The 16407-nt window shown below is 47.7% G+C and overlaps 1 protein-coding gene across 2 annotated transcripts in view; it reads right to left on the bottom strand.

Annotated features, from left to right (window-relative positions):
- Xrra1 (X-ray radiation resistance associated 1) overlaps nt 1-16407 on the bottom strand; it is a 72873-nt gene that overhangs the window by 10058 nt on the left and 46408 nt on the right. For both annotated transcript variants that reach the window (XM_075952362.1, XM_075952363.1), the window contains 4 exons: nt 15706-15914; nt 10122-10162; nt 4584-4709; nt 642-735 (listed from right to left, as the gene is read on the bottom strand). In XM_075952362.1, coding sequence (XP_075808477.1) covers nt 642-735; nt 4584-4709; nt 10122-10162; nt 15706-15914 — 470 coding nt within the window. The remainder of the gene's footprint in view (nt 1-641; nt 736-4583; nt 4710-10121; nt 10163-15705; nt 15915-16407) is intronic.

The raw sequence follows: 16407 nt of genomic DNA, 5'->3' as shown, positions 1-16407 counted from the left end.
CAAGATGCTTCTTCACCTATTATAGAAGAATTAATAAATTTTCATGACCATACACTTATAATCGTGTTTCTAATCAGCTCTTTAGTACTATATATCATTACTCTCATACTGACAACAAAACTTATTCATACTAGCACTATAGACACCCAAGAAGTAGAGACTATGTGAACCATCTTACCTGCCGTAATCCTGATTCTAATTGCCTTACCTTCCTTACGAATCTTGTACATAATAGACGAAATTAACAACCCAGCCCTCACAGTAAAAACAACAGGCCACCAATGATACTGAAGCTATGAATACACAGACTATGAGGACCTCTGCTTCGACTCATACATGATCCCAACCTCTGACTTAAAACCCGGAGAACTTGAGTAAGGGTGAGAGAATTCAAAATGCCCAGCTTTTTTTCCCCTCTTGAGTTACCTTGAGCAGACCATAGCCACTGTGAACTTTTATTTCCACCAAAGTTCTTGAGGTTAGTGCCTGTTTGCCGTGGCTGCTGTGCTCCCCTCTCCAGGCAGACAACCCCCTCCCCTCCTTGGCCTGCTCCATCCCCACCTTAGCTTCTAAGGCGAGAGTGAGGGTTCGAGGGCTAACACTGAGCGCTGGGTTGGGGGACAGATCCGTGGCTGCCATACCTCGCGTATGCACTACCAGAGGGTTGTTGTGGAAGACAAGCTCACAGAGAGAGGGGAAGAGAGCTGCTGGCAGGACAGCATCCTCCTTTGCGATCTGGAACAAGGGCAGGAGACATGTTAGTCAGTGCTCCCCACCCAGGTAAGGATGGCTGCAGGACAGATGTGAGAATGATGGACAGGAGGCCATGCCTTATCCCTGCACCACTGCCTGCTCAGGTACTCTTGTCTAAAGATTCTGTTACCACTGCTTTATTATATGAGAGCTTTGCCTGCGTGTATGCCTGTGTGACACATGTATACAGTGACCTCAGAGGCTAGAGGGTGTCGGCTCTCTCTGAACTGAATTCCAGTTGGTTGTGAGCTGTAGGTGCTCTCCAGCCCTCCCTGCTGCATCTTTAAGAGTTAGAAATCTCTCTCTTATCCACACTCAACATATCCAGAGTATGAAGGATATTGGTGGCCAAATAATCAGAAGCATTTGTCTCAAAGAGCACAGACGGCACTGGCTGTGGATGCAGATGGTCTTCCTCATGGCGACCTGCAAACCCCAGCATTCCGTCAGCAACGCTCCTTGGCACTTCTTTCCATTGCCCTAGGCACCAGTGGATCAGGTGAAGAGCACCAGAGGGCAGGGACCCACTTATCAAATAGAATGAAGCTGAGCCACGGCAAGGGACACCATCTCATGGCTGGACATCTCAGGACTGGCTGGGGCCAGGGGCTATAGTGCTCCTGCGCACTTGGCCTGTAAGTGGTCAGGCAGACTGCATGACAAAATTCACACAAGCATTGTTAAGCAGAGTAGCTAGAACATGGGGACAGCGGTGCGTTTCAGAGGAGCCCAGAGTGCGGTTGGACACAGGGACACAGGAACAAGGGTGGCAGGGGAAAGACAGACTCTTTAGATGGCCACTGGATCCTCACTGGACTGCACTGGAGTAAATGCCTTCTCATGGCTGGTCATCCAGCTATCCCAGCACTTGGTTCTCGAGATTGCAGGCCACTAAAGTTCATGTGAAGAGCCAGGCAGTAAGAGCTGGGACACAGTCTCTGCTCCTGACTCAGCCCTGGACAATCCATGAGCAAATTTAATTCCATATAATTTTAACACATCATGAAACGCTATCCTTGTTGAATGTATCTGAAAATATAAAGGGCACTCAGTCCAGAGGCTGCAGCAAGCCATTGGCTCACTCAGTTTCAATAGATCACCATCTTGCTTGTACTCATATCACCTCTGCAGAGCTAAGGGGCGACAACAGACTGATCTATTATCTGGCCCTTTATTTAAAAAAAAAATGCTGGGTTTGGGGATGAGGCTCAGTGGCAGAATGCATGCCTACCACGCTGAAAACACGTTACCAAAAAACTTGTGGGCCTGTGCGCTAGAGCCCAGAGAAGGAGGCTCAGTCTCCAGGCTTGCCTGTGGTGTGTGTGATGGTGACCCAGAGAAGGAGGCTCAGTCTCCAGCCTGTGGTGTGTGTGGTGGTGGCCCAGAGAAGGAGGCTCAGTCTCCAGGCTTGCCTGTGGTGTGTGTGATGGTGGCCCAGAGAAGGAGGCTCAGTCTCCAGGCTTGCCTGTGGTGTGTGTGGTGGTGGCCCAGAGAAGGAGGCTCAGTCTCCAGGCTTGCCTGTGGTGTGTGTGGTGGTGGCCCAGAGAAGGAGGCTCAGTCTCCAGCCTGTGGTGTGTGTGGTGGTGGCCCAGAGAAGGAGGCTCAGTCTCCAGGCTTGCCTGTGGTGTGTGTGGTGGTGGCCCAGAGAAGGAGGCTCAGTCTCCAGCCTGTGGTGTGTGTGGTGGTGGCCCAGGACGGCACAGGGAGAGGCAAGCACTACAATGGGAAATGTAAATTCAGTCAAGATACAAGATCCTGTTTATAATGAAAATACGAAGGAAGCTGAGTGGCACCCAGGGCATGTGGTTGCCCTGGGTGATGCCAAGCCCTAGCTGAAAGGCATGGGCTCAGGGCTAGCTGATTGGCAGGCAGAATCTGATCCCAGGCTAGCTGCTCCCTATGGGGTGAGTCAGATGACTTCAGGGGCACAGTCAGGTTTCAGTGATAGCCTCCAATTTCTGTCCAACCCAATATAACAAATCTATGAGCTATTAAATACTGGTTAAAGTTTGAGTTAAAATGACTGTTTTGCTTTTGACACAACACTTCTAAGTGAACATCTGGGGAAGAGAACTTTTCTGTTTGGAGGCAGAATTGATTTTTAAAGCTTGTACCTCTGGTAAACCAAACACTGGTTTTGAAACATGTATCTGTGTCTGTGGTGTGCTGCGAGCAGCATTCATGAAATCTTAGTGCGCACCGTGCGTCGTGTTATTCTGGATGCTAAGGATACATGTGTAAGTAACACACAGCATAACACTCGTACCAGGCAACTGACGAGGGGGCCACAGTGCCAGGAGTTAACTGTCATACAGAAATCATGGGCAGGACACAGGAGCACTACCCCACCCCAACAAGAACAAGCCAGGCAAGCAACTGTTGTGAAGCTGGCAGAAAACTCTGGCTCACCTGTGGTCGGTGCCAGGGCTGCGTGTGCTTTAAGGACTAATTAACTAAAGACTGCAATGAATTGTTAAAATCAAGCTGTGGTCAGAGCAAGGCAGTGAGGCTCCTGAGGATGTGGCTATGGTGTGTGATAAGACCACAGAAAGCTTCGTCGTGGGACAGCACCACGTGTAACGTGCCTGGGGGAGAAGAGCTGCCCGTGCAGGAGAGGCTCCCTGCTGCCCAGAAAGAACAGCCAACCCCCAAATCTGGCATCTGGGAAAGGGAGCACTTGCTACTCCTGAGGTGGAGTAGAAAAAGCACCTGGGTCCTGCACAGTAGAGATCTGCTGCCATGGGGGCAGCACGGTAGGACCACGAGAACTGCTGTCTTGAGAGACAGGACCACAGTGCTGCCCAAGGCTGGGGTTGGAGCCCATCTTGGGCTGGCAAGTGCCAAGGAACAAGCAACAGTAGTCTGCTAGGAAGAAGAGAAGCTAATGGGATCAACCAGAGATGCAGGGACCTGGGGGAAGACTGAGAGCTGCAGACGGGAGCAGCAGAAAACCACTCTCACAGCCTGTAGTCTGAAAGGGATGCGCTTTAGCACAGATGACATAGGCCACAAGTGCAAGGGTAGAGACATAGACTGATGCCCACGGAACCCACAAGTCAAAGACAAAACCACAGGGAAAATAAATACTTTAGGTGAACGAAAAACACGGGCTGGGCGTAGCTCAGTAGATGGACACGTGTAGTGTGCATGAGCGCTTGCATTTGTTCTCCAAGAAGAAAACAGCCAAGGGTCTATACATAGAGAGGAAACAGCCCAAGTCAGACACATGGACTTTTCAATCTGTTGTGTTCCCCCAACCCCTTCACCTGATGAAACTCGATGACTCAGATCTAAGTTCAGACACCAATTTTCCTTGGCCAAACATGGGGTCAGACCCGGTAATCATACACTGCTTCACGGTGCTGTGTATTCCTCATAGCACCAACCATGCTGACATTGTGACTGCCTGTCCGGTGTCAGTCTCTCAGCTGACAAGCTCTGAAGGCCCATGGCTTTTTCTTTTACACAGTCTCTCTTGCTCAGGCTAACCTCAAACTCACCAGGCAGCTGACCTTGATCCACCTGCCGTGTGGCAGGATCACAGGGATATGCCACCACACCTACTTTATGCCACACTGGGCACTGAAACCCTGGGTTTAACACATGCCGAGTGTACTCTATCAACCAAGCTCCAGCCCTAGTCTGGAGGTCTTCAAACGTGTACCCCGAGAGTAGCACAAAGGCCAGTACATGGCAAGTGCCAAATAGCCTTCCCTGCCTTGATAACCAGAGCCACACTATGCAGGGAAGAAATTGCTGGACTTCAGGCCAGAATGGTTCACATCCCTTCCTCCCATCCGTGCCCCCAAGGAAACATCAAAAGCAGTTACCTTGTTGTAGGCCAGGCTAAGGTATCTTAGCTCTGGGAAAGGTGGGGCCAGCGTCTGGTTCCTTGCTTTCAGTGACTTCACAGGAAGAATCTCAAATATGGGAGGAAGTGAACATATCTTGGCTGTCTTAGAAGGAAAAAAGTGAGAGTCAAAGTGTCACAATGATTTGAAAAAGAAAAAAGAAGCTGAGGCTGGCAGCAGTCAAATGCCCTTTCTATTGGGTGCAGTGAAAAGACCTCTTTGTGAGTCTGGCCAAAGGGACATTTGGGGTCATAAAGGCCAGAATTCTGACTCCACATTCTCTGAGGTCACACGAGCTAATTCTCCAGTGGCCAAAGTTCCAATTTCAAGTTCCCTGGGGCCACAGAAGATAACAGGAATGTTGTAAAAACCAGAGGCTCCTGCCCTTCCTCCAGCGGTGAGGCAACTTGGCTCTGGCTAGCCCTTCTGTGCAACTCAGCTGAAATTTCCCCAAAGGTAGAGGAGGTATTTACACTGATAAAGGCAATCAACCAGTCCATCAATCAGTTGTCTTGGCTAGAAGAGGGAGGGCAGGAGGGGACTGAGTGGGGAAAACTCCTAACCCCTAGGCCCTTAGCCCCCAGTTCTCATTCAGCGTAGAGCAACAACTAAGACTCAGTGACCAGAGCCAGGCTCAGCCTGATGACAGGATGCCTCTTCATCTAGACCACCTGTTGTTGGCAGAGGCCACTCAGCTCGTTCATTGCTCAGCCCCAAAATAATCACACAGAAACTATATTATTTGCAATACCTTTTGGCCAATAGCTTAAGCATGTTTCTGGCTTACTCATATCTTAACCCATTTCTATTAATTTGTGTATCGCCACATCGCTGTGGCTTACTGGCAAGGTTCTGATGCATCTGTCCCTGGCAGTGAATACATGGCATCTCCCTGACTCTGCCTTCTTTCTCCCAGAATTCAGTTTAGTCGTCCCCCCCCCCCGCCCCCGGCTAGCCCTGCTATAAGCCCGAAAGCAGCTTCTTTATTAATCAATGGTAATCACAGCATACAGAGGGAAAACCCACATCACCTCCCCTTTTCTGTCTAAATGAAAAGGAAGGTTTTAATTTTATTTTATTTTTTATTTTTTTTTTCTTTTTTTGGTTTTTCGAGACAGGGTTTCTCTGTGGCTTTGGAGCCTGTCCTGGAACTCGCTCTGTAGACCAGGCTGGTCTCGAACTCACAGAGATCCGCCTGCCTCTGCCTCCCGAGTGCTGGGATTAAAGGCGTGCGCCACCATCGCCCGGCAAGGTTTTAATTTTAACATAGTAAATTACATATAACAAAACAGATATCAAGCAAGAATTATAATATATCTACTTTATATTTTATCATAACTAAAGAAACTATCATTATAACTATTTAATTCCATCAAAGACTCCAGAAGGATATAATATTACCTAAGTTAACAGGAAGTGGATTGTAAGCAACTTCCAAAAATTCTAGAATTGACAGAGACATTTGGCTGCCCGGACAGTCACCCGAAGTTCTTCTGTACCATTGGGACATCCATCTTCAGCCTACTGGCCCACAGTATCCAGCAGACTTTTCCATGAAGTAGGGAATTTCAAAGACTATTCCACCTATATTGGGAGTTTCTCAGTCACTTTCTTCTGTGTCCTGTTGGGTGTCAGGCAGATTCTTCCATAAAGCAGAAACCCTGAAAGATTGTCTCACTTTAAGCAAGTTCAGCAGTCATTTCTCTGTGGGTCCTGCATGTTCAGTCAAGCAGTCCAGGCAAGAGCAGTTTCTTGCCCAAATGGCTAACAAACTCCATGAGGAGCCTCTTTGATGTCCATCTTCCTCTTGAAGTTATTGGTGCTGCCAGGAGCAGATGTGTCTCATTGTCATGAAAAGTCCTAAGTTCTTAAAACATTTTAAATGCCATATTCTGTAGTGTTTAAAAGGCTTGAAGAATGCCTGTCCATCTGAAATACATCTCTGTACATCTAGAAAATCTAACATGGCTATAAGCTTGACTATTATAGATGACTCTATATTAACCTGTATTTCTTAATTATACATTACATTTTAAATGAACTGCACAAACACAATACTTTAAGAGCAGAAATATACAAATACCAAAATTGACCTAAGATTTATATCAATAGAGTAAGATCCATACCAATGCAACTCTCTGTAGCAACCTGTAGTTCCTGGACTCCCTACAGCCTGGAGTGCCTCAGGGCCAATGTAGGATCAAGCATGAAAATGGAACTGATGGATTAATCATGCCAAACACTTACGTTCCATGAATTGCATGGATTCAAAGGACATGACAAGGGTAAGATAATTGGGCTAACATGAACCAAGTGCCACTAACTGCTGTATGATCTTGATGTAATCATTCTACCATCCTTTGTTCCATAGGTGGATGTGTGGAACAATAACTTGGGGACAAATATTTCATGTCCTTCTGAGCCAACTGGTAAAGCCACACAAATAAGGCAGGCCAGCATGAGGTAAAACAGAAATGAGCAATAATGATTCCTCTGGTCCATGTCATCCCTGCAATCTGAGAGAGCAGGGTACAATGACAGCAACAGAAATCTCTACTATTCAGCTCCCTGTGACAGGGATTGAAGGGCTGCCTCTGACTCCTTAGGGGCCTACAGCTATCTCTGTGCAACTCTCAACTTTTGGTCATATCCCTGCTCAAGTCCACACATACACATTTAAGGGGTCACCATCATCCTTCAAGGCAGAAGACACAAGATAAGAGTAATTAAGACATGTTCAAGATTCTAGATGCAGACTGCAGGCAGATCACCCCCACCATGGGAAGAGAGGGAGAAGCAATTATCCCATAAGGCAGTGGAGGCTGCCCCTTGAGTGGGAACAGTCATTGCATGACTGAACCCCACCACCCACAAGCAATACTTTCCTGAGAGACTACATCCAGAACCAGACCTGAAATGATGGATGGGTCACACAGAGATGGACCAAGGCTGAAGGACTGTGTATACTTAATGCCCACCACACAGTCTTGTTCTACCCCTACATAGCCTGGGCTCTTCTCAGTACCCCAGGACAAGAGTTAGTCACTGGTTCCCATTCCCTTCCTTGGCCATCACTTGTCTCCCTGAACTCTTGAGAAAGTAGGTGGCAACCGTCTGGCTGTTAGGACCCCTGCAGGGTCGGAATTGGAGCAAATCTAGGTAAGCAAAAAGGGAGAGTCAGGGTAGAGCACAGACCAGGAAACCCAGAGAACCAGGCTCAGAGTACTGAGGGCATGACTGACCCTCTCCTAGAGGGGCATGCATCCGATTTTCACAGAGAGGAGACCCATGACATCTCTACGTCCAGTTCACCTTCTGGTTTCTCAGGTACTGAACTGTAAGCACTGACAATCCTGTCAACTGTCATTTCCAAGGAACATCCCTGGTCACAGGCTCTTCCATCCAATATGAATGTCCTTTTGCAATGTGACCCTTGACACTGCCCCACCCAATGGGCAGCTGCCGTTTCTATATTTCTAAAAGTATGCTGGCTGCCTTTTTGCAAAACATTTATCTGGTTTCTGTCCCAGACTCCTGGCATTGAGCTTCTAAAGCCCTGGGTGTTTCCTAAGTGATGCCTGTCTGTTACCAGGGTTCCCTCAGTGATGCCTGTCTGTTACCAGGGCTCCCTCAGTGATGCCTATCTGTTACCAGGGTTCCCTCAGTGATGCCTGTCTGTTACCAGGGTTCCCTCAGTGATGGCCTGTCTGTTACCAGGGTTTCCTAAGTGATGGCCTGTCTGTTACCAGGGTTCCCTCAGTGATGCCTGTCTGTTACCAGGGCTCCCTCAGTGATGCCTGTCTGTTACCAGGGTTCCCTCAGTGATGGCCTGTCTGTTACCAGGGTTCCCTCAGTGATGCCTGTCTGTTACCAGGGCTCCCTCAGTGATGGCCTGTCTGTTACCAGGGTTCCCTAAGTGATGGCCTCTCTGTTACCAGGGTTCCCTCAGTGATGGCCTGTCTATTACCAGGGTTTCCTAAGTGATGGCCTGTCTGTTACCAGGGTTTCCTAAGTGATGGCCTGTCTGTTACCAGGGTTCCCTCAGTGATGGCCTGTCTGTTACCAGGGTTTCCTAAGTGATGGCCTGTCTGTTACCAGGGTTCCTTGAACCACATTTCCATTTTGCTAGTGGGATGTGGATCAGACCCAGGTGGAGGGTGGGGCTCTGAGCTCAAACACACATCTGAGAAGATGCTCTACCAAAGCTACAAGCTGAGGCTCAGGAGAGCTTCCTGGTGGGTAAGTACATCGACTTACCTGCCAGGAGGGTGGGAAGCCAGGTTCCCTGGGGTGGGTACACATGTTTTGCACCTTAGGAGCCTTCTCATTCTGCTGGCCTCATTTTTTGTCCTTTCTATCAGCACTGCGGTTGTTTGACCTTCCTCAAGTCTCTGAGTTCTACAAAGTACTGAACCTCAGAGGAGAGGGTTGTGGGGCTCCCAAGTTTATAGCTCGTCAGTCACAGTGTGGACATCTTCCTGTCTTCTTCCTTCATGACTGGCACCTAGAGTGAACTCTACCCTAACCTTGATCTTAAGCTCTGGGCTGGTCAGTGTTGGCACTGTCGTCATCCTGCCCTCTAGTTCGCTGTGACAAAAGAATGTGGCCAATGTGACCCGTTGGAATTTCACACTCTTCTGTGCTTGCTTGCTCTCTTGAGACCACGGTGTAAAGACAATGTGGAAAGGCCAGGGCACACTACATCCTTTGAAGCTCAGCTGCCAGCTGGCCTGCAACACCAGCAGAACCGTCTTGCTAGCTCCAGTAATTCTGGGAAGTAATCAGCTGAACTGAAGTCAGTCAGTGGTCAGTAGTTTTGTTGTGCAACCACAGTTAACCGGTACAGTTTCTGACCCAGTTGTATCTGAGGAGGTAGCTCAGCTCTCAAGGGTATGGGTTGGCTGGATATAGACATGCACACCTTGCTGAAAATGGAGGCATCAATATTTAGTCTACATGTATCCTCTCCATGAACTTGTTAGTGAGCTCTGCCCTGAGATGAAAACCAGTCTTCTCTGTTGACAAAATCAAAAGGTACACCTTTGACAGCGAGGCTCAGATCTGGGCAGCAGTACAGCCAGCAGGAAATCTACTTTTTGAGGCCTTTGTGAGAGGGCTCTTCTGAGTTCCTTCCTGGTGGCAGGCTCAATTTTATAACCTGAGATAGCTTTTGTCACTATTCTCTGCTAAACAGTGTATGAAGGCAAGAGAGGGGCAAGCCTGTGGAACGATGAGGTCAGGGCCTGGCCAGTCAGTTCCCCTGCCACGTCCCCAGTGGTCAGCATAGGGCTGAACCTCAATAGGTGCTCAGCAAAGACTTGTTCACTTAGTGTGACCTAGAGAAATGTCTTTTGTGGATCTGTTACAACTATAAGACCTTTCACCGTGTTGGGGAACAGGAACCCAGGTGAGACTGGAAGTGGGACGACACCCACTCTGTCTGTGGAAGGCCATGGGTTCATCCCTACACAGACAGTGAGCAAACAAACACAAACGTGAAGCAGCAGTTCCTCCTACCTCTGAGGTCGAAAATCCAGGGTAAGATGAGAACACAACCTCTGAAACGACAAAAGACAGAGGAAAGGTTGGTGAGAACACCCACTCATCTCAGAGGGTCTCAGTGCTAACTGGAAATGGATCCCATTAGGATGATACCCAACCGCCTTAGCCGGGCTGCTGAGGCCGATGGTTGGTCCATTCTCTGCTTCTCCCATCATATCCCACCCTCAGCTCACTCACAGTGTTTCAGTCACATGGACCTTCGTCCTCACTTTGTAACGTGCAAGCTCTTTGTAGCCCTGGTGCTGCTGGGAAGCCTGCGTGGAGTAGGAAGCTAACCAGGTGGCTCATGAGAGAGAAGCACAGAAAAGACATCTGGGGAGCTCAGAACAGCTGATACAGGGAAGAGGCTGAGAAGGAGCTCATCCTGGGGACCAGGGCTGAGCACCCGCGGAACTGCATCCTGTGCAGCCCCTCCAAGATTCTAACTCTCCTGATTCCAGCCTCTCCACACAAAGAAACCCCCAGGCTCTGGTGCCATCATGGGTAGAAACAAGAGCAGTGAGCACCGCACACCCTGAGCTCATGAGGCAATCACAGCCCTGATCGCCAGTCCTCACAGGAATCGCCACAGAGGAAGGCATCTACTAGTCACCTCCTGGACCATCACGGCCAAGGGGCAGGGGTCTTGCCCAGGGAATGCAAGACTGACTCAACACTGATAAAGTCCATCCAGAGTTATCTTACCCCTTCAAATAAAGAAGTGTGGTATCCCCACCCCATCAATCTATTGTAGAGGTTGGCAGTGCATGTCTCTAATCCCAGTACTGGAGAGACAGAGGCAGGCAGATTTCTGTGATCAGCCAGAGCTACACGGTGAGACCCTGTCCCAAATTTTTTTTCACCTTCCCACTACCAAAAATCAATCCATGTAATTACCAGCTCAACAGATTTTTTATTTATTTTAATTTTTCATATTTATTTGTTTATTTATTATGTATACAATATTCTGTCTGTGTGTATGTCTGCAGGCCAGAAGAGGGCACCAGACCTCATTACAGATGGTTGTGAGCCACCACATGGTTGCCAGGAATTGAACTCAGGACCTTGGAAGAGCAGGCAGTGCTCTTAATCACTGAGCCATCTCTCCAGCCCAACAGATGTTTTTTTAAAAAAATAAATAAAATTCCCACCAGCGATGGATGAGTGTACCCCTTACTCCACAACCTCTCCAGCAAACTTGTGCAACCACTTTGGAAATCAGTGTGGCAGTTTCTCAGGAAATTCGGGATCAACCTACTCCAGGACCCAGCAAACTCTTGGGAATATACCCAAGAGATGCCCTATCATATTACAAAAGCATTTGTTCAACTATGTTCATAGCAGCATTGTTTGTAATAGCCAGAACCTGGAAACAACCTAGATGACCTTCAATGGAAGAATGGATGAAGAAAGTGTGGAATATATACATATTAGAGTACTACTCAGAGGTAAAAAACAATGACATCTTGAATTTTGCATGCAAATGGATAGAAATAGAAAACACTATCCTGAGTGAGGTAACCCAGACCCAAAAAGATGAACATGGGATGTACTCACTCATAATTGGTTTCTAGCCATAAATAAAGGACATTGAGCCTACAATTTGTGATCCTAGAGAAGCTAAATAAAAAGGTGAACCCAAAGAAAAACATATAGTCATCCTCCTGGATATTGGAAGTAGACAAGATTGCCGGGAAAAAATTGAGAACTTGGGGGTGGGGTGGGATGGGGGTAAGGGGAAATGGGGAGAGAAAAGTGAGAAGGGGAGGATGGGGGGAGCTTGGGAGAATGGGATGATTGGGATAAAGGAAGGGTGGATATGGAAGCAGGGAAGTATATATCCTAATTAAGGGAGCCATCTTAGGGTTGGCAAGAGACTTGACTCTAGAGGGGCTCCCAGGTGTCCAGGGAGATGTCCCCAGTTAGTTCCTTGGGCAGCTGAGGAGAGGGAACCTGAAATGGCCCTATCCTATAGCCATACTGATGAATATCTTGCATATCACCATAGAACCTTCATCTGGCAATGGATGGAGATAGAGACAGAGACCCACATTGGAGCACCGGACTGAGCTCCCAAGGTCCAAATGAGGAGCAGAAGGAGGGAGAAGATGAGCAAGGAAGTCAGGACCGCGAGGGGTGCACCCACCCACTGAGACAGTGGAGCTGATCTACTGGGAGCTCACCAAGGCCAGCTGGACTGGGACTGAAAAAGCATGGACTCTCTGAACATGGCAGACAATGAGGGCTGATGAGAAACCAAGGACAATGGCACTGGCTTTGTGGGAGCCTAGCCTGTTTGGATGCTCACCTTCCTAGACCTGGATGGAGGGGAGGGAACCCTGACTGCTCTTTGGACTGGAGAGGGAGGGGGAGAGAAGTGGGGGGAGAGGGAGAGGAGTGGGGAGAGGGGAAGGGAAATGGGAGGCGGGGAGGAGGCGGAAATCTTTTTCAATAAAAATAAATAAATAAATAAAATTTAACACTAATTCACAGGGGGAAAAAAGACCTCTCAGCAAACTAGGAATACATGCAGATTTCGTTAAATTTGATATAAAATGTCTATAAAATATATGCAGCTAATATACTTTAGAAATACTGAACACTTTTCTCCTAAGGTTGGGAAGAAAAATTCACATCATCACTTCTATTCAACACCATACTGTTTGGGTCAGCCAATAATGTGATAAGAAGGTGCTAAAAACTATTACGACAAGAAAAGAACACACATGGGGCTGGAGAGATGGCTCAGTGGTTAAGAGCATTGCCTGCTCTTCCAAAGGTCCTGAGTTCAATTCCCGGCAACCACATGGTGGCTCACAACCATCTGTAATGATGTCTGGTGCCATCTTCTGGCCTGCAGACATACAGACAGAATATTGTATACGTAGTAAATAAATAAATATTAAAAAAAAAGAACACACATATAGGGTATCATTTATAGATGCTGCCACCATGGACTCAAAGAATTCAGGAGAGCCTGCAAGTGACTGGAAGAGAGAAATAAACTTGGAAATGTTGTTGGTGATAGGAGTTTAATATGTCTGTGTACTAGCAATAAATGATGGGACTGAAATATAAAAATCAACACCATTGATAGCATAAAAAGAGATAAAAAATCTAGGAACATAGTTAATGATAGATGTGCATGGTCTTAGCCTTGGAAACAACAGAACACTCCTGGGAGGAGTTTTAGAAGACCCTGGAATCAGGCTGGAGAGATGGCTCAGTGATTAAGAGCACTGGCTGCTCTTCCAAAGGACCTGGGTTCAATTCCCAGCACCCACATGGCAGCTCACAATCTTGTGTAGCTCCAGGCCCATGGGAACCAATGCCCTCTTCTGGTCCCTTTGGGCACTGCATGCATGGGGTGTACAGAAGTACCATGTAGACAGAACACCCTTGAAAACCGATAGGCTGTGTTCTTATACTATTCTGGAAGACATCATTTCCACCCTGACCTATATAGTCAATGCACTTCCAAACAAATCCCAGTGGGACCCTGTTGGAAATGGACAATTCCTAAATCTAGGTGGAAACGTTGGGACCTTTAGTGATGCCAGGAGCTGTTGGGCACAACGGACCTCAAGAACTTCACTCCTGAGCAGCTAACCTAGTTATGAAGCTACAGTGCTTTCATTTATGGAACTGTTTCAGTGTGGAAGGGTAGCAGGGTATGGCAGGGAGACTGTGTTAAAAATATATTTGCAGCCAGGTGGTGGTGCACGCCTTTAATCCCAGCACTTGGGAAGCAGAGGCCGGTGGATCTCTGTGAGTTCGAGGCCAGCCTGGTCTACAGAGCGAGCTCCAGGATAAGCTCCAAAGCTACACAGAGAAACCCTCTCTCAAAAAACATTCATATATATATATATATATAGCAGGCCAGTGGCAAGACCAAGCTCAGGTCTGGCTGCAGTCAGCCCCACCCCCACCCCATGTGTGTAGTTACCAGGAGGAAGTGAGACATCTGAGAGCTGTCAGGAAGAATGACTTTTGGAAGCTACAGTGACACACACACACACACACTGTCACCCGACAGTGTCTCCCTACTCAGTGGGGAGCACAGGTCTTCCAGTTAATGGTGCTGGGTCACAAAGTACATACATGCAAGCACGCAAACGCTGACTCTGCCTTACACCATATATGAAAACCTTAGGCAGATCATTGACCAACATTTGAGCACTCGAGCTTTTATAAGAACATATGGGAAAATATCTCCATAGTCTTAAAATAGGAAAGAAAAACAATGATATAAAATAATGATGAGTCAGATTTAATTGAAAGGACTTCTGTCCATCAAATGCCATTAGCATGAACATGGCCTGGGAGTTGTAGCTAGTTGGTAGAGGGCTAGCTGAGCATTTGTGAGCCTCCGGCCTTGATCCCAGCAGTGACAGAACAGGAGGAAGAGGAAAAACAGCAGGAGGAAGAAAACAAACTACCCAGTAGGAGATTTCTGTAACATTTATAAAGGATTTGTGTCCACAGTTATAAAGAATCTGGCAAATAAAGAAAAAGATATGCACTCCAACTTAAAAACAGGTAGAAGTCGAGTATTTCCCAAAGAAACACTGAATTGATAACACAAACAGACAACAACATCACTAATTATCTGAGATGGGAATGAAACCACCATGCAATACCACTACCTACCCAGCAGGACAGCTAACCTCAACTTTCAAGCATTGATGATGTTATGGAGTAGCTGGGAATCACACACAGCAGAGTGGACGCAAACGCTGGGACAGCCACACTGGCAAATACTCACAGTGTCTGTAAATGCTCAACAGACTTGGAGATGTGTAACAGGCAAATTCTCTCCTGGGCGTATCCCCAAGGAAGTGGGGGCATGTGCCCATCAAATGATGAGAGGGTGCTCACAGCAGTTCACAGCCTCCCACTAAGTACAGCCAGTGTCTCTCATCGGTAAAAAGGAAATAAATCATGGTGTGCGGAGTAAATAGGAGCAGGGGAAAGATGTGTGCAGTAATATTAACCCAAATGGCAACACTGAGTGAAACGGCACCAAGTCCATGCTGTGCAGTTCCACACATGAACTTCAAACTGGACAAGGGAGGTTACTCTAGGTGGAGGGAATGTTCTGGATTGTGATGTGAGTGATGGGTAAACAGGTGGCATATGCAGAGGAACACAGGATGTCCAACCCAGACGTGTGCCCTCTATACCCTCCTGGGGTTTACAGCGTGGGCATGTGTCTTTCCTTTCTGTCTCAGGAGGATGCCATGTGGACGTGACCCTAGGAACTGGGGAGCCATCCTGAGAACCTCATAGGAATCAGCAAGCCAGTGCCCAAGGAGGGTGGAAAGGCCCAGAGCCCTTGAAGACATGGATGCTGCTCAGGCTTTCCCGACTCCTGAGTTTCTTAATATATGAGAATTTTTACAAGAATTATCCACTTTTAGTTGGAGTTGAGAGCACCTCACTTGACAGAAATGGTTAGGAAGTCTAAGTCGTTCATTTACAGTACAGGGGCTCCCAGAACCAACTCCCAGAAGCCCACTCCCTGATGGAGCAAGCATCGGGACCCAAGGACATGACTCACCTGTGCGGTCAACGTCCTTCTTCATGGGCAGTACAGTATAATTTGGCTGCTCATCTGGGGTCTCAAATATCCACGTCTGGGGCTGTAGCTCTTTCTGCGCATTCGGCCCCTCTGTAACCCAGTCCCCTGATGATCCATCATGGAGCTGAACCTGTTGTAGGTACGGGATCCGGAAAATCTTGTTTTGGTCCAGGCTCAATTTCTTCAGTCTTCAATTAAGGAAAGTAAATTCAGAATCACATCAGTGATACCACCTCTGGGGTATTACTGAGCAAGATGGATTCAGGCTTGGACATGGACACCTGTTGTGTAACCTTGAGATGGGGGGCACTTACCTTCTCTGTGGCCCGATGGCCTTACCTCATGATGGGGATGAGGTTTATTAATCTTTAAAGCTCTAGTGAAGACTAAATGAGACAGTATGTAAACAGCTGGGCACAGGAGAACTCAGTAAATAGTAACTAAATTCCAAGCAGAACTTGGCAGCTAAAGTTCTCTATATGTGTGTGTGTGTGTGTGTGTGTGTGTGTGTATGTAGGGGACTTGTCTTCTTTTTCAGGGTCAGGGTTCTACCCTGGGTGGTGGCTAATCCTACACACGACCAGAAATAACCTTCCTGATGCTGCCTTTCTCTGCCAGGCGAATCTCAGAGAGAGAATTGCCTTGCCCAAGGCCACACAGCAGAGACCTCTGGTGGAGCTG

Source organism: Microtus pennsylvanicus, chromosome 18 (genome assembly GCF_037038515.1).
Source record: "Microtus pennsylvanicus isolate mMicPen1 chromosome 18, mMicPen1.hap1, whole genome shotgun sequence".
NCBI classification, from domain to species: Eukaryota; Metazoa; Chordata; class Mammalia; order Rodentia; family Cricetidae; genus Microtus; species Microtus pennsylvanicus.
The sequence above is the reverse complement of the archived record's forward strand: the minus strand, read 5'-3'. Positions and strand labels throughout refer to the sequence as shown.